Source organism: Euprymna scolopes, chromosome 43, assembly GCF_053919585.1.
Source record: "Euprymna scolopes isolate OS-2025 chromosome 43, ASM5391958v1, whole genome shotgun sequence".
Lineage (NCBI taxonomy): Eukaryota > Metazoa > Mollusca > Cephalopoda > Sepiida > Sepiolidae > Euprymna > Euprymna scolopes.
Genome location: NC_136524.1, coordinates 17,329,467 through 17,354,996, shown reverse-complemented (window position 1 = coordinate 17,354,996; position 25,530 = coordinate 17,329,467). Strand labels below are relative to the sequence as shown.

The following is a 25,530-nucleotide window of genomic DNA, read 5'->3' as shown; positions in this document are numbered from 1 at the left end:
TATATATATATATATATAAAATAAAATCCAGGAAAACAAGTTTATGTAATCGTCAACAATTTTCTTTTGCTTTTAGTTGCATTATCATTACCCAAGCAAGTTTTCTCAAAAATACTGAATCTTTTTCATGGGACAAGTTAAAATCAAACCATCAAGTCCCTATCACAGTCAATCATAAAATAGTAATCTATATATAAAATATGATGGTTGTCTGTTTTTATATTTCCCTCCATGTTAGATCTTCTCAAAATCATAATTATGAGAAACTCCTCTGTTAAGAAAAACACCCATCATATTTAAGAGCATAAGCATGAATCCCTGACTATCTGTTCAGCATCAATTTGATGCCTATTCTCCGAAGTCATCATGGAACAAACTGACAATCCAAGAAAACTTACAAAGTTTAAGAGAAATAAACTTGCATTCGAGGAGGAAGCATGTTTTCTTTTGAGAACGGCTTGGCTCGCTGTTGCAGTGCAGACCTGGATCATAGCTGGTTATAATGACAACAGAATTCTTTATACTTATGGTGGATTGGTTAAGTGCTGTTTTTTTGTTTTAATCAAGCCATACAAAACTATTCCCAATATTTTTATCATAATTAAAGAATTTTCCTCATCACAGACGAGTGTATCAACTAAAAAAAGGTCTTTATTTTATTTATTGCATGTGAGAATTGTGTATATTTTTTAAGAATCAATACCAATAAATGTTACTTAACTTATACCAACAAAATACAAACCAATTTTTATATTCATTTTCTAAATTTGAATTCAGATATTTAACAAACTTTAAAGTATCCTTTTTTCAACTGTTACTCAAAATTAGGCAAAGAAACGTTAACAAAACTTAGTATTCACTGCTTAACACCAGCTTAAAAATGAATAAATATCTAAAAATTTTCATTAATCTAAAAAAAAATAAATAAATACAAATAAAAGCATCTCAGTTATCAGCACCATTTTCTGCAAAAAAAAAAATATATATATATATAAAATAAAAAATCAATAATAAAAAACAAATTAGTAATATTTTTTAACAAGTTTTAAACCGCCATCATCCAATATTGGCATTTCTGTATTTTTGGACACGAATATATATGGCAGATCATGACCCATAAACAGACCAATGTTTGCCTCCATCACATCAACTGGGAGAAACTTGGGATAAAAGAATAAGTGGAAGTAAGGATTTAAAAAAAAAAAAAAAAGAAAAAAAAAGAAAAAAAGAAAAAAAAGAAAAAAAAAAGAAAAAAAAAGAAAAAAAAAAAAGGTCAACGTTGACCAATTGATTTTTTTTTTTCTATATTTGATTATTTTGGTTTATTTTTCACGTCAAAATCTTTGTCAAAAGATTCTTGTATATTTTAGTTATTTAAAGAAGCTCTGCTCAACCCTCTTTTACGAGAACTTCTTTTGCTAAAAGAGCATGTTCTATATCTCCATTTGTAATATTAGTTGAATTGACATTGTCATTATTAACAATTGATGTGGCATTTTGTTCACCATCCTTTTTTTGAATTGTTGGTTCTGTATTGGTGGTCGTTTGGGTCTGCTGCCTTCGTAACATCTCCAAACGAAAACGTTCAATATCTTCTTGACTGAAAAAAACAAAACAAAAAAAATAAAACTTACTGCTGTTCTCCAATATGAAATTCAAAATATTCAAATATTGTCTATTCGTCTATGTGGAGGTTTATAATTCCTTTTTTAAAAATAAAGTTTAAAAAAATGATTTAGTACAAGATTAGTTTATTTTTTAAAACATGCTCTAATCAAAAATAACATTTATCCCAGCTTTACTATGTATTTCCTTGATATTCAATCAGAATTAATTCAGTAACTCAAGCAAAACCATCTTTAACTAGTAAATATATGCTTCCTCTGGAGAAACTTACTACCTCCCTTCAAAGGAGGAGGTAATGAATGGGAAGATAGTATGACAATAGAATAGCTACTACATTATCCGCCTTTCTGAAGTGATTATCAAAATTAGTACATTAATAGAAGTAATAGTACTGTTTTGGCTTCAGACAACTTTGAACAAATTTATTATTATTATTATTATTATTATTATTATTATTATTTCATTATTTATATCTGTAGGTTCTCCTTCTCAGATAGACAATTATGAACAATTGTGTTGCTTCATTATTTATATCTGTAGGTTCTCCTTGTAAGATAGACAACTATGAACAAATGTGCTGCTTCATTATTTATATCTGTAGGTTCTCCTTCTTAGATAGACAACTATGAACAAATGTGTTGCTTCATTATTTATATCTGTAGGTTCTCCTTCTCAGATAGACAACTATGAACAAATGTGTTGCTTCATTATTTATATCTGTAGGTTCTCCTTCTCAGATAGACAATTATGAACAATTGTGTTGCTTCATTATTTATATCTGTAGGTTCTCCTTCTCAGATAGACAATTATGAACAATTGTGTTGCTTCATTATTTATATCTGTAGGTTCTCCTTCTCAGATAGACAACTATGAACAAATGTGTTGCCTCATTATTTATATCTGTAGGTTCTCCTTCTCAGATAGACAACTATCAACAAATGTGTTGCCTCATTATTTATATCTGTAGGTTCTCCTTCTCAGATAGACAACTATGAACAAATGTGTTGCCTCATTATTTATATCTGTAGGTTCTCCTTCTCAGATAGACAAATATTAACCAATGTGTTGCTTCATTATTTATATCTGTAGGTTCTGCTTCTAAGATAGACAACTATGAACAAATGTGTTGCTTCATTATTTATATCTGTAGGTTCTTCTTCTCAGATAGACAAATATTAACCAATGTGTTGCTTCATTATTTATATCTGTAGGTTCTCCTTCTTAGATAGACAACTATGAACAAATGTGTTGCTTCATTATTTATATCTGTAGGTTCTGCTTCTAAGATAGACAACTATGAACAAATGTGTTGCTTCATTATTTATATCTGTAGGTTCTCCTTCTCAGATAGACAACTATGAACAAATGTGTTGCTTCATTATTTATATCTGTACGTTCTCCTTCTCAGATGGACAAATATGAACAAATGTGTTGCTTCATTATTTATATCTGTAGGTTCTCCTTGTAAGATAGACAACTATGAACAAATGTGCTGCTTCATTATTTATATTTGTAGGTTCTCCTTCTCAGATAGACAACTATGAACAAATGTGTTGCTTCATTATTTATATCTGTAGGTTCTGCTTCTCAGATAGACAAATATGAACAAATGTGTTGCTTCATTATTTATATCTGTAGGTTCTCCTTCTCAGATAGACAAATATGAACAAATGTGTTGCTTCATTATTTATATCTGTAGGATCTCCTTCTCAGATAGACAACTATGAACAAATGTGTTGCTTCATTATTTATATCTGTAGGTTCTCCTCCTCAGATAGACAACTATGAACAAATTTGTTGCTTCATTATTTATATCTGTAGGTTCTCCTTCTCAGATAGACAAATATTAACAAATGTGTTGCTTCATTATTTATATCTGTAGGTTCTCCTTCTTAGATAGACAACTATGAACAAATGTGTTGCTTCATTATTTATATCTGTAGGTTCTCCTTCTCAGATAGACAACTATGAACAAATGTGTTGATTCATTATTTATATCTGTAGGTTCTCCTTCTCAGATAGACAACTATGAACAAATGTGTTGCTTCATTATTTATATCTGTAGGTTCTCCTTCTCAGATAGACAACTATGAACAAATGTGTTGCTTCATTATTTATATCTGTAGGTTCTCCTTTATGCAGTGACAAGATAATCAGAGATCTACTCTCTGCTACATAATGTCTGGATAAGTGCTCTTGTTTTCCAAGACTGGAGACGCAATTCTGATCTCATAATACAAAGGGGAAAGAGTGCAAAGTGATGAGGTATGAACCTTCTCAAAGCAGTGTGAAAAGAGTTTTTAAAGTTTTTGCTTAACTGTTTCACTAGTGAGCACATTTTTCAGTTATGGTATAATAGCTATGCCTTTTTTCTTTTTATACATCTCGTTATGGCACAATATGGTATTATTTTTTACTAGACTACCCGTGACCTGCTGGATGAGTATACGTTATAGCTAGCTATGGAATAGTGAGCATATAGAATTAATGTACAAACGTGCCAGCGAGTAAACAGAATGGAGGTGTAAAAGCGCAAAAATTGAATGCAGGCTTGAAAACATGACCAGTGAAAACAACATGGAATATATTGGATAAGAAAGAAGTTAACATAATTGATGTATAAATTTATTTAAAAATAAATAAAATAAGACTTGTTGAGTAAAAAAGAAAAGTTTTCATGCCTTTGTTTTTATTGAACACGCAAATTGTGAACCGGAAGCAAATGGACGTTTTCAATGCTTAAGCAAGACGATTTGAGTTTTATAATATAACTAGCAGTTCAGCCTGGCTTTGCTCGGGCCCTATGTACTGTTCATAACTTTATGTGCATATGTATATATTAAAAAGTGTGCATATGTATGGTAATGCTTTTCTATATAATAGGCTTCCTTAACTGCCATAGAGAAAAGTTGGTAAGGACTGCAGAAGTCAAAGTTTCTTTTACTTTGACCCTAATTTTGACCCCTTAACATTTATTGTTTCAAGCTCAAATCAAATTATAAAGTTAGATCCATGTCCAAGTAATCCATATCTAAAATTTCAAGTGCTTAGACCCAAAATTAGCAGAGGAGTTTGGTAGAGTTCTCAAAGACCAAATCTTTAAACTTTGACCCCTTAAAAGCAAAATTTCTGGACGAAACCCGATTACAAAGATTTCCCCAAATCTCAATACCCCATATGTCAAATCCCGAGTCTCTAGACCGAAAATTGACAGAGTTATTTGGTAGGGAAATGTACACAGAGACACACACACACACACACACATTTTCACTTTTATAGATATATAGATAATAGATATACTGGATTAGTACCTTTAATTTTAACTGACACAATAAGTTATTTTCTATTGATACCTTGGATTTTCATGGAAACAGCAGAAACTCGGTCACATATTATGGTTAGACTAAAACTGTTTACATTCAAGTCTCACTGTGTAGCTAGTATTAATAGAGAGGTTAAAGAAACATTGGCTATGAAGGAAGCATATGAATAAAAAAAAGTAACATTGCATCATTGAATACTGTAATGATTTTGATTGGTTAGCAAACCAGAAGACAAATCTTATTTTGTATTATTTACTAAGCAGACTTTAGAAGATTTTGAAAACTCAGACCGTCATCCACAGATGAAAAATAAAATTATGTACCATTGTTCTTATCAAGTGTTTAATTCTCAGGATAAACTATATAAAATATTGTTGAACATATTAAATAAAAATATATATGCTCTGGCACAAGTAATTGAACATTCATCATTTTTTTTCATAACACTAAAATACACATAAACACATTTTGGAGGGCAAAAATGGAAGAGATGTTTGGCATTGAAACGCTTACATTATTCTAATTTATTTTTGCATAATTTTTTAACTTTAAAACGTCTTGGTATTATCTTGCCTAACATGTTTGATCAACTTTTCTAAATAGTTTTGTTTTGAGGATCCAATTTCATTGTGCTGCCTCATTATCGAAGTTCCTGCCTCAGTTTTTTTTATTCCATCATTTGTATCTCTTTCCCATCTACAAGTGAAAAAGTGATGCATCAAAGTTATCTAGCTATTGTCCAATTTCTCTGACCTCTTGTCTTGGCAAGGTCATAGACCCATTGTGAACGATGGCCTTACTTCACATTTTATAGAAAATAAGCTCATCCAGCCGTCTCAGTTTGATTTTCTAAAATTGCACTCTGCTGCAGAACAAACCACTTGCCTCTGTTAGCAGTTGGGTTCAGAACACGAGGCTAAGAAATGCACAATTTTAGCATTTTTAGACCTTACCTACACATTTGGAATTGTTCTTCATTTAGCAGAAACTACCCTTATTTGGCATTCAAAACAAGCTCTTCTCTTGGATCTGCAACTATCTGTCTGATCAGCTGCAGACTACTTTGGTCATTGGCTGTTTGTCGAATGAGCTTCCTGTTTCAGCTGAAGTGCCGGAGGGAAGTGTTATTGTGCCAACATTATTTTTACATACATTGCTGACATTAATGGATTGTGCAACATTTCATTTTAACTGCAATGACTGGATTGTGTTTCGAAGCTCTTATGCCGTTAAGACAATTTTCTATATCACACTCAGACGCTTATAAAGTGTCTGTATACCTGCAGCCGCTGCTTGATTTTACATCTGAGTGGTTGGAGGACTGAGACATGGTGTTTTGCCTAAGATAGAATATAGCACTTAGAAGTGGGCAGGGGACTGGGCATGGTGTTCAACCCAGCAAAAACAGTTATGCTATGGTCCTCTAGATATCTCTCTCTCCTGTCCATGGGATTTAGTTCCAAGATACATTTGTACCATTCTCAAAATGTCATAACCATCTGAAAATAATATCTAACACTCTCAGGTTTGACAACCACTTGTTTTATATATTCAATAGGATTAACAGGGAGATTTACATGTTGCATAGCTTGAGCTGCCAAAATTCCTCATGGAATTTGGGTCCCTAGTGTCCGCAAGGTGTTATCTAATTTTCTTCAGCATCTATAGCATTGTGCTATCAGATAAATACTACACATTCCTTGGCATGACTCTGTTCCCTCTGGAATATATGATCTGCTTGGATTAGATTTGCTGTCTACTCGACAGAATGTAACAGTTGCTTCTGTTGCCTACAGATTATTTCATGGCTTTGCCCCACTGCAATATCACCCTATGCTGCAGCTGAACAGACCAAACTTGTGGCGATATACATTCACATTAGATATACTGCACAGTTACATCAGTGTTTGCTCAGAGATGTACCGGTGATGTCCTTTCACATTGTGTTCTGCAGTCCTGAACGTGCTGGCTCAGAATTGTGTGAATGAACATGATATATCACTGTCACATTTTCAGAGTTTTGTATTGTTTTTATGCATTCCCTGATTAGCTTAGTAGTATTTGTTTATTGCTAACGGTTTTTATGACCATGGTTCAATAAAGTAAAAAAAAATTGTTTTCTGTCAGGGTTTATTTTTTTCACTTGTTTGCTAGTGCTGTGGACTTCAAGAAACATGTGTAAATAATTCTGTTCCAAAAATGTCATGAAATGATAGAATAGGACCTTGATTTCATACTTTATTAATAAGCTTTATTGCAATTTTTCATTTTTTTAATATTAAATATTGGGCCTCATCACTGCTTTGGAAATTGATTGCTATTTGAATTGCTCAGAACTGTATGGAGATTGTTTTATATGGCACTGTTTTATATAAAAATTCATTTTGAAATATATATATATACATATATATATATACATATATATATATATATATATAGAGAGAGAGAGAGGTATCAGTGAAGAATGAAATCTTACCTGATTTGCACAAATACAATGCCATTAATGACATTAAGTGTATCTAATACACTTTGTATGGAGGGTGTCTGAATCTGCAATAAAAGAAAAGATAAAATAAAATATGTACAAAATACATTTATAAGCCAGATTACAATGTCAATGCAATATTATGAAAATAAACAAATATTTGTTTAAAATTAATATTTTGGCGATAGGCGCCATCCTCAGAATTTTATATTTTTTTTGTTTTTCTTGCTATGATGGTAAATTGAATAAAAAGTTAGTAAAGAGTTTGCATGTTGCTTGTCTGCAGTGTTATTTTAAAATGCCGGAAGAATATACGTGGCGCATGCGATATGAAAGTCAGTTATGTTTTCTGTGATGTAAGTGCTGTTTAAATTTTAAAATAAAATATGTATAAAATACATTTATAAGCCAAAGTACAATGCAATATTATGAAATTTTTTTTTTTTTATACTTTTTTTAAATGTGCAAAAGGGTGATTAAATTAATGTGATTATAGAGAAAACTGTTTTATATAATTTAATTTTAACACAAAGTTTTACACTAAAAATGTTTTTATTGTTCTAGTAATTTTAAAATAATCGAATAAATCCTGTATCTCCAAGTCAATTTCTTTCACACTCTTTTACTATTTTGATTCAACCATTTTCTATAATTTCTTTATGTTGTTAAACATTTAGAGAAAGAGTAACTGTTAGCAATATCAGCCAATTTACAAACATGACTGTACATACCAAACACATGTAAATTATATGGCAAAATAAGTCTCTTTACTTCCAAATAGAATACTACTATATAATTTATAATAACAATTTATTATAGCTAGCAGGACTCATGTACCGGCGTTGCTTGGTGGAAATATGCCACCCACCCTACATCCGATCCTACAAACAGTATTTTTCTTATAGATAAAGAAGAAAAATTTTAAAAAGAGATTTTTATATGTTACACCAACAAAAATGATAAAGTCACCGCAAATCATTTTTTTTCTGTTGCATATTTTAACACTGAACATCAATCAGAAGTGAATTTGGCAAAACATTCACGTCTTTTGTAGTAATTATAGTCCACTAGGCAAATTATTTGTATTTTGTTTACTTGCCTCCCTGCAAGGGCAGAGTTAGACACAACGTGGGTTTTAAATGTGGGGAAATCAGTTCCTCAAAAAGGGGCATTCTGATTAGTAACAAAAATCAAAACTGTATCAGTCATGAAGGATTTCTCTTACACTAATTGAGACTGAAAAAGCGAAGTGAAAAAAAGTGAAGTTCAGCATCAGAACGTATACTACACTTTGATCTCCGAAGGCCAAGAACCCTTTTTTTTTTTTTTTAATTATGTTTAAGCATATTGTACAACCAGGCAACAATGGGTGTCCAGCTAGTACATAAGTATATATGCAATGTGACTCTTTCAAAAAGCACCAACGTACATGGAATGGTTCTGTTTCACTGTGCAAAGGGAGACAACTCTCTGAGTAAAAGATCCATTTTTTTTCATCTCATAATTTAGGATGCTCGATTTAACTACATATTTGTTATTAAATCAAAACATTTTAAAAAAGAAAGCTGCACCACAATGTTTTTAATGTAACAAAGTTGATAACAATAATAATAAAGAATGTCATGTTTACGTGACTATAGAGAGAAAACAAACAAACCAACAATGCTTTCATTAGGTGTAAAATTACTGAAAGAAGCTGAGGCAACCTTTTATTTTTGTAATTAATAAGTAAATGTTATGGTAAACACAAAGAATGAAAACCTTGGCCCAAAGAAGGATGAAACTCTTAAAGCTGCTTCGTTTGTTGAATGTTTGCATCTAATGAAAATATTGTTAGTTCTGACTACATTTTGTAACAACAATGTAATCAACTTTGTTACAGTGAAAAAAATAAAATCGGCGCAGTGTTCCTGTTTCAATGGTATGCTGTAAAAAAAAAAAAAAAGTCATCGTTGGATTGAGTATCCTAAATTATGATATATAAAAGTGAAAAAATCTCTTAGTAAAAGAGAAATGTCTCCTCCTCCACAGTGAATTATTGTAACATAGTGGACATGTGTTTGTCGTTGTGGCCGTTCATGTTTTCATCTAATAATTTAGGACGCTCGGCCCAACGATATCTAATAGTAAAGCCAAACATTTATAAAATAAAACTGCAACAAATTTGTCGCTGTAGTGAAGTTGATGGCATTAATAATAAATAACGTAGTCTTTACGTGACTATTAATGGAAAACCAACTAAGCCACAATGTTTTCATTAGATGTAAACATTGGCAAAAGAAGTTGCAGCAGCAGTTGAGTTTATTTAATTAAAAAGTAAAACTTATGGTAAGGTTTGTTAAAAAAAAGTCTGTAACTGAAAAACAAAATACAAAGAAAAAGCGTTAGTATAAACTCTTTATTTTTTGTAATATTTTCATGTGCAGCACCGTGTCCATAGCAATCAGAAGGTATAAGCAGCAAATGCTTAGGAGTTAAAATGGGAAGAAAAATGTATATGCGACACGACTGTTAAAGAAGTCATCAAGTTGGTTATAAGTGTAAAGTAGGCACAAACACTTTTCAATATATATATATATATATATATATATATATATATATATATAAGAAAATGCAACAGGAGGAAAATAGGCCAAAACAGTGTATTTTACTTTGTGAACTATTTGCGTTTTCCAATAAAAACAAAACATTTAATAGTTATTATCTGTGCGAGTGATACAAAAAAATAAATAAATAAATGAAGCAAACCCCTTTAAAAGATGTAAATAGCAGCGGCTGCCCGTGTGAGTGCCAAATAAATTTTAAAAAATAGAAAAAAGTTAGCCAGAGAAGCCAGGCGCAAACGTGTAATGCTAATAGGAGGTGAACAAAAAGGAACGCTTCAGTTGAGTGCTCTACGTCAAATTTACGATTGGGCCTTCAAAATAACACCTATATTATATATACGGGTATTGACTGTAGTAATCATGTAAGTGGCTAATTTATTTATATATTTAAATTATATAGAAAAAATTTTAGTCAATTGTATTTGGAAAAAAAAATGTAGAAGTAATGATTATCAGCAAGTGATGATGTGTCTGTAAATTGTATGGACGATGTAGGTAAACACAAAAGCACAGTGAAGTAGCTGTATAAGGAAAGGTAACATGGAAGTATATTTAAGGTAAAACTGTTTTGATGTTGTAATATGTTTGTATTTGGGTATTATATTCTAAACGATGAAGCCATGTTTATTAATGTCTTGAGCATTCATTTTTTGCATGAAGATAGACATTCTGGAATTAAGGAATAGTAAATTCTTAACCAATGAGATTTGGCAAAATGTAAGAAGGGAGAAATCATTTTTGGAATTGGAAAATGGGAAGGTTATGGTGTGCCCAAGTGCCATATGATACAGAGAATAAGGGTGCAACCCCATAATTGTCCATAATGCATAAATCTCGGTGTCGACTGGGAGCGATAGGAGAAATTTTTATTTAGAGGGGAAAATATGAACTACTGCCTATGAAGAAGTTGGCGATTGTGATGATGTTTCTCCTTGGATGAAATGTAAGATTTTATTATAAATAAATGCATCTAAAACAGCATTCTAAAGTTATGTAAGATGGTGGATAATAGTTTAGACATAATAAATTTGTGTGTGGCATCTGTTGGGGAATTTGTTTTCTCGAATTCTAAATGAATTTATTTGTTTTAATTTTAATTTAAGTGTAATGCAAGTGAATTCACGATATCGTTGCGTTGTAATCTTTGTGTAAAAATAAATGTTGAGTTGAAAGTACTAATAAATAAAGGTCATAGTTAGATTTCATGGTTATAGTTGTTAAAACCGGAAGTAAAATCCGGTTAGTCTTGCAGATTGCATCTAACACTAACGAAAAAAAAAGCTAAAAGCAAATAATAGTAATCGCGTTTTCGTGTTCTTTTTTTTATTTCTATTTTATTATGGAAAAAAACAGAAAGCATGAATCGGGGGGGGGGGGAAGAAATGGCATAAGTAACCTTGTATGATTCCAAAAAACCGGTGTGTTTCCTCGTAGTGTTCCTTGTGAATGCATCTGCTGCGGTGTAAATGGGGAGAGAGGAAAGGAGGAATCTAATAGATAGAAAAGATGTCGCAACTTCCATTGAATCTAAGCGATTTTGGCAGTGGACTCCACCAGAAACAATATAGGAATGTACAATTGTCAAGGAACTATAGAGGTAATAGGCCTATAGCAAACCTCAGATAATGTGCTACAGTCTGTACGCATTACATTTGCATGTAATGTCATGATTTTTAAGGTCAAAGTTGGAGGGGAAAAAATGAGTTCATTTTATTTATATAGAGATGATTGAAACAAAATAAAGTTTTGGAGAACCAATTTCACTAAAAAGTAAGGTTAATGATCAAAACGGTATAAAACATGTCCAGGTAAAGTTTTTTTTTAATTTCTTATTTTGGCTCCATGTTGCTCTAAAAATATCAGCAATATGCTCCCCTCCATCCCCAAAATTTGAAGACCTTTTTTTTTAAATTTTTTATTTTATTTTATTTATTTATTTTATTTATTCAATTTTCACCCCAAACAAGGCACATTGCCACTTTGATGTAGGGGGCTACTATCAGGGACATAAGTTGCAGGGGTACTATGTAGGGAGTTTAGCAGCAAGATGTCTGTTCACATTACACTTGAACTTCCGCATGTCAGTACAGTTGAGGAAGCAGGAAACCGGAAAAGAATTCCAAAGTCCTGCAGTTCTGGGGAAGAAGCTATTAGAGTAAAAGGCTTTCTTACATCTAGAGATCTCAACTGTGTAGGGGTGGGACTTTGCTGCTTGTCGAGTTTGTCGGGGGTATTTTCATCGAGGGGGTACAAGGGCTTGTAGTTCGTCAGAGCAGCCACCATTAAAATACTTGTAAATCAGGCAGAGGGATGCAACATTTCGTCAGTGGGATAGGAGCTGAAGTTTAGATGACAGATAACCATTAAAATACTTGTAAATCAGGCAGAGGGATGCAACATTTCGTCAGTGGGATAGGAGCTGAAGTTTAGATGACAGATAACCATTAAAATACTTGTAAATCAGGCAGAGGGAAGCAACATTTCGTCAGTTGGACAGGAGCTGAAGTTTAGATGACAGATAACCATTAAAATACTTGTAAATCAGGCAGAGGGATGCAACATTTCGTCAGTGGGATAGGAGCTGAAGTTTAGATGACAGATAACCATTAAAATACTTGTAAATCAGGCAGAGGGATGCAACATTTCGTCAGTGGGATAGGAGCTGAAGTTTAGATGACAGATAACCATTAAAATACTTGTAAATCAGGCAGAGGGATGCAACATTTCTCCAGTGGGACAGGAGCCGAAGTCTTTAATCTGACCTGCGGAGCTTTTATGGAAAATGTAAAAATATTTAAGAAAAAAGGTTTTTAAATGAAAATGTGTGCAAATAGTGTAGTGGTTTTTCTTTTTAATCATGAAATGATCAAAAAAATAAAGTTTTGGAGAACCAATTTCACTAAAATGAAAATGTGCGCAAATAGTATGGTGATTAATCATAAAATAAAAAAAATAAAGTTTTGGAGAACAAATTTCACTAAAAAGTAAAGTTAATGATCAAAACGGTATAAAACACGACCAGGTAAAAATTTTTTTAATTTCTTATTTTGCCTCCATGTTGCTCTAAAAAAACAAAAAAACAAACCAACAATATGCCCCCCTCCATCCCGAAAATTTGGAGACCCTTGCTCTAATCCATTCTTTTATTGTGACCAAACCAACACATCTCCCTACATTATCATACAGAGAGAAATCAGAAAACTGATATGACCAATATAAATCTAATAAACAAGTTTAGCTCTGATGACATCAGGAGAAAATTAAATAGGGAGATGTGTGTAGAACAGGAGACTTTATTGATTTGGTCACATTGAAAGTAAAAGAGCAATTGGTTAGCATACATAAAAAAATAATTAACAAGGTTAGCTCGCAAAGGAAGGCCAAGGAAAACATAGTAGGAAGTAATAAGGACGGATTTGCGATAAAGATAGATGTAGGACTAAGTTAGTTAGTTTGGAAGTCAATTTCTAAAATCCACGGAAAACATGCAAGAATACGAATGTGATGTGAAACCAAATATGATGGAGATTTTCCTATACATAGAATAGTAATCAAATTGCTATTCTTTGTTAATCTACATAAATATATTTGTTCAAAAATGTAAAGTTGTCCTGAAATAAAAAACCTTACCTGAAGTGGAGCAAAACTAATGCTTTTTTCACCTTTGCATATTTCATTCATTTTTTTCTGGAAGACAACTGCTTGTTGAGTCAAATGGTTCAAACATTCTGAACTCTCTTTTGTTCGTTCATGATCTTCTCCAAGCTGTGAATTAAAACAATATTGTTTAATATCTCACTCATTTTACAAACTTAACTGAATGGAGCAATTTAGATTAGCTATTATTCTTAAACTATTTGTTTCATTCCAAATTTTGATAGATTGCTAGAAGAAAATCATGTTATTATATTCATTTCGATTATGATTAATTTCTTTAACTTTCAAATGGAAGTCATCCACTTTTCTTATAGAAACTCAATTTTTTCAAATTATTAAAAAAAAACTCAAAAGCAGATCTTATTTGAAAATTATAAATAATCATGAAATGGTCGTTGTGATATAATTTTACTACGTTGATAATATACTTTAATCAGTTGTGGTTGTTGTTTGTTTATAAACTCCTTTTGGGGTTTTGGTTATAGACCTTCATAATACTCCATATATTCTTAAATTATAGTATACAGACAACCAGAATTTGCATATTTTACATTATTTCTATCCCGTTGATTGTCAACATCTTTAAATGTCCCCAACATAACCCCTCCTTCTTCAACCACCATCTTTAAATATTGCAGCATGCATAGCCATCAAAAGTCAATCTGAACATTATGCAACACAATTGCATAATTCAGAGGCAATAAATGAGTTGAATCATGTAATTGTGTTGATTAAAGAAAATATGTCAATTTTTGTATTGTCATTTAAATGTACCCTTTCTCCAATTAAATCTATTTAGTCTGAAGAGAAAGGCTGTGGGACCATTTCACTTTTTGCATGTGATGCAACAATATCATTAGAACTCTTCTGCAAATTCCCTAATAGAAAATAACTGTATTTGTATAGTTAAGCGTCTGCAATATAGCTGCCAATAATTTCTACTCTATTTTGTTTCAAAGAAGGCACAATAATATTGCGAGATTTACATTCAGAGTGGATTAATTTACTATTTCTTTTTACAAATGGCTAGTTAAAGCTATAATTAATATGAAATTGTAACAGAAGGAAAATAAAGCAAGTAAAATCATTAAATTTACAAATAAAAGTTTGTATACAAAATTATTTCTTTCCTTTCAACATAGTTAACTTTAAAACTGTCCTCATAAATAATAAAATATTTTTCATTCCATTCATCATTTCCAATCTTCTCATAATATTTGTCATCATTCAACTGAAAATTCATTCATCTCAGTAACCCTTATCCTCAAGCGACATTTGACCCTAACAAATGATGATACTTTAGTAAAAATGTTAATTCAAATATTGAATTACAAGTTGAAACATTATGATATATTTGGTTTGGCAACAATTTTAATACAACTCCGACATCAGTAGGTCATAAAAATCCACCTTGCATATTATTGTAATAATATATTTCATTTTGTCAATGATAATGCTCTTTACTGGAAAACAATGAAACTTATGAGGTTGGTTCTTCAGAAAAACTATTTATAATGATACATGAGGACTAAAAAAATCTGAATGAATATATATATATATATATGTATGTCACGTAGAGGCGAGAAACACACAGACGTACAAAATTCCATTAATATAGAGATGAAATTGTTATATATATATATATATATATATATATATATATATTCATGGATTAAAAAGAAGAAAACCAAAATTATAAGTTCATCAACAGTTCATCTTTATTTTCAGATTTCCTCAGGATGATTAATTTGAAAAAAATAAAATACCAGTGCAGTATTAGAAAATATACTTGTGTTTGTAATGTGAAATGGATATCTGTTCTATTTCAGAATGAAAAAAGCTATTAGCATTCAAAGTGGATATAGCATTGTGGCATGGAAATTCTAGACTGACAAATTATATTTTTGTCATTGGATTAGGACAAAAAAAAAATTTGTCAGTCTGAAAGAATTTCTTCTCATTTTCTTGTTTGATTTTCCCCCATGTTAAAAACAGACCTTGTGTCTAACTTTGCTCTCATGGAGAGTAGAATATATGGACTATGCCAAGAGACATAGCTTAATTGCTAACTTATGAAACTCACTAGAGCTACCTTGCAGAAAGTACTTCAAGCAGTTGATTATTAAAGCAGTGTTTGCTCAATATTGATGATCTGCATTGATGCATTGTTGTAAGATAAAAAAATTAGGCCTTGAGTACTTACTACTTGTTTGTAGATAGCATAGGCTTCCTTCTCACTTTGCAAGGCAGATCTGAAATCACTTCGACAAGAACGGGTTCTTGCCATTAAATGATGTCCCATAGCAACTTTCAAACTTTTAGCACCATAGAATCTATGAAATGAGAAAAAAATAATTGCACATTTCAAATTTCAAACAAAGTAAAAAAAATATTAGGAAACATTTCATTTTTAGCATATTTACATGTTTGAAGATCATTTTTTTTTCTTAGCGATATTTTTTCATAACTGAAGCAGTAGTCTCTCAGAGATATTAATAAAAGTAAACATTTATACAAAACTAGATGTATCTACTCATAATTGACTTTCATTTTGTTTCACTATTTCTTTTTTTAAATTTAAAAGTTAATTTTAATTATTACATTATCATTAAATTATTAATTAAACCAAGTTGTTATAAAACTAACTGTAATTAATCTGTTTCAATCTCTATACATTTATTGTATGTATTATTGGATATAGCTTTCAATCTTATAATGCATGACTATTTGCAAAGAATTTTAAAGGCAGCTAAATGACTGTTTGTTGGTAGCCCAGTGTTCGAAGACTCTTTATTTTCGCTACACATCTGTGTTTTTGGAAGTGGCTGTGCAATCCCAGACTGGAGGCCATTGCTTACAGAAACCATTACTTCATATAAGTTATAGAGTTTTATGCCAAAAACTAATAAATCTGAGTTGATTTTCAAGAGATCAAGAAAATATCTAACAGTATACTGAACGTATAATTTTTATTCTAGTCACCATCCATGCCACAAAGGATCATCTATAGCATCCGACTTTACAGATTGGCTAACTATTATTATACACAGCTATATACCCTCTAAAAATTCTGACTTAAACCAAATAGCTAATGGTGATAAATGCCTGAATGTGCTGCTGCAATTGCATATATAACTATTTTAAATACTTTAACGAAAAGAGATGTTCAGAAACTAAACTAACCCTACAGGTCTGCTAGCAATCACTGCAAAAAGGTTATTGAAAATGCAAGAAAGTCTTCCGCCTAAAATGTCAAGTCTAAAGCAGCTGAGGTTAGGTTCCATGAGTTTTGGCATATATAAAATAGGGTTCCAAACCTGCGTATCTTTTATTTCAACATACCTGAAGTGATTATGTTAGAATCTGACAAAGCCAAAGTCTTTGCTAAAAACTTTATATGAACTCCACCCTGTGTGATAATGGCCGCCTATCCCCTAAATTTCCTACCTGGACTGACAATACTCTGATCGACATCCATAATTCTATCAAGATATTATCAGACTTATCAAGAATCTTGATTCCAGCAAAGCAATTGACTCTTGACAACATTCCAATCATTGCACTCAAAAAAGCTGCAACTGGAACTAGCTCCTATACTAACAAAGTTGTTCAAACAGTGCCTTAAGGAAAGATGCTTCCTAACACCTTGGAAAACCTCAACAGTCTGCCCAGTAACTAAAATTATGGGGATTAGTCTTCTGCATCCGAGTACAGACTTATCAGCTTCCTGTGCATCATGAGCAAGTTGTTTGCGTCTATTATAAATAGAGAAGTTGTCAATCACCTTCGCAAAAACAATCTACTCAGTAGCATACAATATGGTTTCTGTTTTGAGAGATCAACAGGCAATGTGCTGATGGTAATATCACATACAGTATCAGTGAATCTATTGATGGTGGCTTTATTTCTAGACAGGCATTCGATAAGGACAGTCTACTCTATTGTTGATTCCATATAAGGTGTTCAACTGATCAATCTCTGATTCCTGAGATTCACAGCAAGAACTCTTCTCACTGCAAAACGTAAAAAGAACTTTCCCTTCTTCCTCTCCTGTCCAAGCATCAAATAGAATTTCCATAAACAGAGTTTCTTTCCAAGAACTTTGCATCTTTGGAACATATTATTCCCTGCAACATGGTCATCTTCAATTACAATGATGATAAATACTGGTCATAAGCTGTCCCTATGGCCATTAAAATTTGTTCATTGCATTTATCTTTTTTAATCCTGTCATAATATTCATCATTCAACTGACAATCCATTCATCTCACTACTCTTGAAAGGCTTTTGGCTTTTATAGGCAGTGACTCATTTGTAAAAACAAAAAGAGAAATAAAACGAAATTTGTTTTACTTACTTTGTATTTAACTGAAAGGCTTTTTCTAAGAAACGTAAAGAGAGATCATATTCCTCAGCAGCATGAAGGATCAAACCAATATTGCTCTGAAAATAAAAAAAAAATTTTAATTAAAAAATCACTATATGATCACCTACATTGTACATTAGTGTCCACAATTAGTGCCCTTAACTGATAGTGAAGGCGTACTGTAACGGAGCAATGAACTCCCATGTAAGAGAATTCATTCAAGTAAAATTAAGATAGTTTAAAAGTACATCTATTGTTTTTTTATGGAACATCAGAATAAAATAAATTGTAAGACAATTTATAAAAACGTTCCTATTTATTTATTTTGTAGTTTGCTTGAAGCATTGTGTTAAATGTGAAAATATGTTTGAGAGCTATCACAATGTAGCTGTGGAAACAGTCTATGTGGTAAAATAAATAAAAATGTGTGACACACTATGTTCAGAAATAAATATGCACAATTAAAAATTATTGAAGCCCCTTTAATATTGTCATTCATTTTACCACACACCATTTCCATAACTACATTATGATAACTGTCAAACACATCCCTTTCATTCCTATTTCTACATCTTTTAACAAAACTTTATAAATGTAACTTTGTAATAGACCAAACATCCATTTTTTTCTACACAGCCAATTTTCACAAAGTTAAAGTATTTCCAAATGCATTGTGATGTCATAAGGATAGACACCCTTCTCTCTCATTTCTCTAATTATTTATCTCATTCCATGCCTCTGTCTATTTCTCTAATTATTTATCTCATTACATTATTTGTGTTTGTTCCCACCATCATACACCACAGTCATAACATTGTCAATACAATTGACAAAAAACTACTCCAGAGTATATGTCAGACATATACAGAAAGGCATCCATTAACCCAACATTGATACCTTCCCGCCAATATTGTAACATGCCCATGAGCAACACTTTACATAGATAGTAAATGAGGTTAATATAAGGTGACAGTATTAACTCGCCATCTGAAATTGGAGCACCTTATACTGACTGGAGAATGCAAACAGCAGATGAAAGTTCAAGTTTGGGCATTTTACCATTATGTTCTGCAGGAATAACAAGCAGGCAGAAATATTTTGAAGAGTTTAAAATCGTTGTAATCAGCAAGAATGATAGTACTACATCACAACTGATTGATCCATAATTCTTGGTTTAATAGATGTGGAACAGTTGAGATAGCAGGGTTAGGTGACAGGTGAAGGCCAAGGAAAAGATGAGGTAATATTCAAGACTAAAAAAAAAAAAAAAAAAAAATTTGGAAGTTTGGAAGTCAATTTCAAAAATCCGCCATGTTATGCATGTTAAATCGCTAATGATGATGATAGTGATGATGATGCTGTATATTTATTCTATTATATTAAAGCGGAGTTCAAAAACTTATTTACTTAAGATTTTTTTTCCTTACATATTTTAATAACACAAAATACATGCTAATATATAATTCTGGGATTGAGTTATAGAAGAGTTATTTTAATTGTTCTAAGTAATCATACTCAAAAAATAACTGAATAAATCACATTTTTCTTAGTTATGTATTTCTTTTGTTCCCTATCACTGCATTCAACCATTTAAGAGTTTTTGTGTGCTAGTATTTGGAGAAAGAATGACTTTTCAGTTAATTTACATGATTTAAATGTAAATGTGTTATAAATTAGCAAAATAGACTTTTCTATTATCCATAATGAAAATATAGAAAGTGGAATACAATGGTAGTGGCTGAGGTACATTTAGTTATATATAACTTCAAATTGAGGCAAAAAGAAAGTCCGCACAATGGAAAATTATTATTTAAATGTAACTTTAGGACATTAATGCAACACAAATACAAGAGGAACACAAAGAACTAGTTTATATTTAGTAGCATAGCCCTTCTGCAATTTGACAGCCTGCAATCTTTTGGGAATTCCTTGAATTAGACTGCAGTAATACTCCGAGGAAAGAGCATCCCACTTTTCTTTAATTTTTGTCTTCTACCAAATTTGATATTTTATCATCGCGTAGCTGTTGCTTAATGTAATGTGATATGTTTTCGATAGAATTGAGGTCTGGAGATTGTGCAGGCCAATCCAAGCACGGAATATCATGCTCTTCCAGGAACCTCTTGACATTGCCAGCTGTGTGAATGGGAGCATTATCCTGTATGAAGATGAGATTATCATCGAAATTCTGACCAAAGTAGGGTAGAAAATGCTCAGTCAACATAATGTACTTTGGTCGAATTAATTCGACCTTGCAAGCGAACTATAGACCCTGGACCATTGGTACTAATAATGCCCCACACCAACACTGAACCTCCACCACCTTGCAGCGTTGAAACTAAGCACCTAGGATTAAATTCTTTGTCTTTCCTCCGACGGATGTACTGTCTACCATCACTGCCTAGCCTATTAAACTTGCTTTCGTAAAAGCACTTTGAACCAATATGAAGAGTCATGATCTTCATTGCATCTGACGAAGTTCAGACGGCGCTTTCTGTTCTTTCAGAAATCATTGGCTTGCGTCTTGCAACATGTCCTCGCAAATTAAATTTCTTTAATCTGTTCTTGACAGTAGAAAGAAAGCACTTTTTAACAAGATTGCATTGTTGTTGGATTTGGGGAACCATTTCAAATCTGTTTCTTAGGCTGCGGATATTGATAGCATTGTCTTCCCTGTTAGAAGCAACTCTAGTACGACCAGATTTAGGGGCATCACGAACACTGCCAGTGTTTTGGTGCTTTGAACAGTTTTTTGTACTGCTTTCTCATCACATTTCATCTGCGGCCAATTTCTCAATTGGTTAAACCAGAAAGGTAAAGATTAATGAGCTCCTGACGATCACTAAGAGAAAGTCGGGCATATGGACTAAATGTTACGTTGTATAATCTGGAAAAACAACAATTACGATTAGAAATGCTTTGTTGCCTGTTGGTGGATATTTTAAACTGATTTAGGGGCGATAATTTAAACTGGTTTTAAGCAAATTTGTTGCTGCGGATTTTCTTTTTGCCTCCTCAATTTGAAGTTATTTTTTTTAAATTGACATGAACACTAGAATATTTCAATTAAAAATCAAATATGAACAGGTAAAATTATAGAGGAATCAAATGAGGTATAGTTTGTTTAAACAGTTACATTAAATTTAGCTTAAATTTGCAGTTTTTGAAAGAATTACAAGTGCGGACTTTATTTTTGCCAGCACTATATATAAATATATATATATATATAAATATATATATATATATATATATTTATGAGCAAACCACCCGGTATTGGCCGATCATAAAATATTCTTAAATGATATTGATTCATACAGATTTTGTATTTATTATTATAGAGCAAATTCTTTATTGAATATTATATTGTACCTAATATATAGTAATGATTTCAAAAGTTAAAAAAAATGACTTGGGTCCTATCAGCTAGTATCAGAACAAAAACACAACCTTATTCGTTACCGTCTGATCTTAGTCTATACATTTATATTATATATATATATATATATATATATATATATATATATGTGTATAAAAACTTTAAAAAACGTTGTTTAAAGATATAAATGTATGTTTGCGCATGCATAGAAATAATACGTTTAGTTCACCTCTTAGTAGCTATTTTTATTGACTAAAAAACAAATTGAATTTGTTCCATAGGTTCAAGGTTCCTATATATGAAGTTTCAAGTCTGTAGACCAAAATTAGATAGAGTAGGTGGATAGAGACCGTTTCTCACACAGACAAGGTCACTTAAAGAAAGTGTACTTACATCAAATAAGGCTACTTCTGGGTGATTCTCTCCATGGCAAAGAATTGCCAAATATCTGGCTCTGTACATAAGACGCAAGGCATTTGAGATTTGATTATTTGCAAAACAATACAAAGCTAAATGTGCCTGGAAGTAAAAAGAAAAAAAATAAAGTAAAAAAAATTCTTATTCCATTAAATTATTTTATCAGATTTTTATCTCAATTTGTTTTGCTTAATCTAAAAACAAAAAAGCATGAAAAAAAAACCCCCCCAAAAAACCCGAAATATTTTACCACTTCCAAACTTAATGTGGTGCGTTTGGTTTCATATGTATAAATACTAAGGGATGTAATTCAATATATTACCAAGGGAAATAATCTTTAATAATCCTGCATAAAAATATTGTAATTTCATCATTTAACAGTCAAATTAGAGTTTTTATAATTTAAACTATATAAGTGCATCATTCATTGAAAAGAAAGAAAGAAAAAACAGCACTTTTTTTTTAATTATTATTTTTTTTTACACATTTTAAGTGTAAAGAAATGTTCAGACGGACAATATTTTGTCTGACTATTATATAAACAGATATTGATATATATAAACAGATATTGATATATATATATATATATATATATACTAGCATGGATACCTAAAAAAATGAAGATCTACTGCCCCACCTCTAAATTCCACAATTTACACCTTTTTTTTTCTTTCTTCGCATTGATTTCATTGATTACAAACTTAATTTTCTAATTAAATAGGTAACTTTATACGACGCAACCCAGTGGTGTCTAACGGTTAAATGCCACTGGGTCACGATCTCCATTTTTTTAGGGGTTAAACTTTATCCTTTAAAAAAAAAAATGGAAATCTACTTTTTTTTTTTCAGCTTAATACATTTAAATAGCCTTTATAAATATTATGAGGGAAGAAATTTTGAAAAAATAAAATCACATGTTAGAGTGGGGGATCACTTTTCTATATAAATTTAATGTAAAATGAGCACCCACTTTTTGGCCACCGAGTATTCAGAGACATGTCACCTCTAGCATTTTTTCAAGTTTGGCGATTGAGAGGGGAGGGAAAAATCTGACAAATATATTTTTTTTTTTTTAAGGAATAAAATAAAACAAATGAAATCTTTTCAATTTTTTCCGTAAGTGTTTTTTTTTGAATATTTAAAAAAACAAAACAAAATAAAAGCCAAACAATTCCAAAATAAATTAAATTAAATATATTATCAATATAATTGTTGTTTAAAATTTATTAAATAACAATTTTAAATAGAATACTTAAAATAATTCTCTCACTAAAAACATTAACTAAAATACCGCTATTTAGTAAAATCGATTTTTCTTAATGTCATATGCAAATAAGGTGATCTCTTAATTGTATCTTTTCCCAAGTATCATACTATATATAGAAATAAACGAAAGATTAAAGTAAGACACATTTTGTATATATTAATCAAATTGTGAATAGACAGACAGGAATACAAATTTATATATATAGATAGTGAACTTACATATTCTGTTATTGTATTTGGATGATCAATACCCAAGACCCTTTCACTCATAAGAACTGCTCTTTGTTGATAGGAAAGTGCCTGAAAAAATAAAATAAAAATTAATTTCAACTCTTTATGGTTTTTTAAATTTAAAACCTTTTTAAAAATCTCTGTTGGAAACACATGAGATACATTTTTTTAAATTATTAAAAATATTATCAATATATTACACAACACAAAAAAACAATATTTTCTTTGTTTTTTTAGTAAATCTGTAGCAGTAGTAGTCCTTACAACAACAAAGAGAAGCGATTTTAAAATCATTAGCAGAAGTAGTAGTAATAGCTGCAACAACAATCTCAGAATAACAATATAGAAAATTATTTAATATTTGCTTAACTTAATTAAATGATTGATACTGATTGAAGCAAATACTTAAAATTCAATTAGTTCCCTATATCAGACTTTAGCCAATCAGAAATAATATCTCCAGGAGGAGGAGGAGGAGCAGTTTGGCATAATAGCCAATCAACCGCAGTGGGCCATTTTATGCCAGATATGGTTTGTGTGTGTACAATCTAAAAGTGATTAGTTTGTCAGGAGAAAGTTTAGGTCAGTAGTAGTTTGCTTAATTGCTGTCAAACTAATTTCTATTATATATTTTTTTTTATTATGGAGTTGCCACCAATAGGTCAGTTGTCTCTTGATTTGTTTGTTTGGTTATGTGTTGTATCCTTTAATAGTGATGTTATGTTTCTTTGAGTTGAATTTCTTGCAAGCATATTATGTTGGGTTGTCATCATTATGCATTTCATTTCTTCGTAGTTAGGTTTCATATCCCTGTAGTTCCATTGTATTATGTTTAGTTTTTTTTCATTGCCATGTGACCAATCTTTAGATTTGGATGAGGACTGTCTATACTGGGATTTATCTTTGTATATTTGTGTGGTTTCTGTACAGCAAGATTGTTTTCTAAAGATTTTGTTGGTCTTGAAGGATTTGGCATTTTGTGCTGATTTATCTTGCTGTGATTCTTGTGATGCACTGAGAAATTGATGAGGACATGCTTTTATTTTTATGTTGTGTAGTATGGTAGTTCTTAGCAATATTTCTGCATACTTCTTGTTTTTAACTTCTACTATCAAGGTATTGTTATAAGTTGTTTTGATTGATTTTGGAGCCATGTTCACTGTGAGATATTTTTCTATTATGAAGGGTGAGAGTTTGGTTGGTTGTTTTTTTTTTACGGTATATCAACCTTTTTCAGGTTATTTAATGCTGAATCTAGTGATTTTGAGGAACAATTTTTTTAATGGAGTATATTTGTCTTTAAGTCGGATTCTATTTAACCAATAGTTTGGACCCTAACAGGTACTACCACTCTGGGTCAGAGTGAACCTGGGAGCAATGGCAATTAAAAGGTGGCTCCACACTCCCCAAGGTCCGCAAGCTGAGGCCTCACCATCAGATATAGTTTTAGGTCATATCCAGGACCGTTGTATAAAGGGTTCTTTTTAAAAAATTTTATAAAGGCCAATTTTTTTAAGATATGAGAGTATGGTGTGGAGATTGTTTTTATCAAATAACTCTTTAATATTGTTTTCTTTGTAGAATTGATTTCTTACTGTTACAAAATCAGTACATTCAATTAATATGTGTTTGATTGTGAGTGGTTTTGACAAGGTATACAGATGGGTTGGCTTTCTTTTTTTAGGAGATATGAGTGGGTTAAGTGAGTATTACCTATTTTTATTCTTGTTAGTTTGACTTCTTTTCTGTTTAGTTTCGTATTTTGTTCTTGCTTTTTTATTTTTGGCATGATTTCGTGAAGTTTGTTGTTAAGGTGTTCATTCCAGTAAGTTTGCCATTTCTCTATTGTATATGCGTTGATACATCTTTTTAGATCTATGTATGGAATTTTAAAATTTGCATCGATTGGGAGATTTAAGGCTTTTTTGCTGCTGAATCTGCTAATTCATTACTTTTAATACCGGAATGGCTCGGTATCCAGCAGAAAATGATTTCTTTTTTATTGTTTAATTCAGTTAATTTTTTAAGTAATTTTGCAATTAGGGGGTTCTCCATCTTTTTATTTTTAAATCACTTTTAGAGTAGATTGGGAGTCTGAAAGGATTATAAATTTGTTTTTTTTTGTTATTGGAGGCAAGTTTGAGAGCTAGGATTAGAGCATGTATTTCATCACTGAA

The 25,530-nt window shown here is 31.3% G+C and overlaps 1 protein-coding gene across 1 annotated transcript in view; it reads right to left on the bottom strand.

Annotated features, from left to right (window-relative positions):
• Window positions 1-1,291: 1,291 nt before the first annotated feature.
• Window positions 1,292-25,530, bottom strand: part of LOC145268216 (clustered mitochondria protein homolog) — a 138,885-nt gene continuing 114,646 nt past the window's right edge. Inside the window, exons 31-37 of the mRNA XM_080123518.1 lie at window positions 23,342-23,422; window positions 21,833-21,958; window positions 18,055-18,140; window positions 15,901-16,030; window positions 13,671-13,805; window positions 7,426-7,499; window positions 1,292-1,600 (exon numbers count right to left, since the gene is read on the bottom strand). Of these exons, the coding sequence (XP_079979644.1) occupies window positions 1,390-1,600; window positions 7,426-7,499; window positions 13,671-13,805; window positions 15,901-16,030; window positions 18,055-18,140; window positions 21,833-21,958; window positions 23,342-23,422 (843 nt within the window). The 3' untranslated portion in view covers window positions 1,292-1,389. The remainder of the gene's footprint in view (window positions 1,601-7,425; window positions 7,500-13,670; window positions 13,806-15,900; window positions 16,031-18,054; window positions 18,141-21,832; window positions 21,959-23,341; window positions 23,423-25,530) is intronic.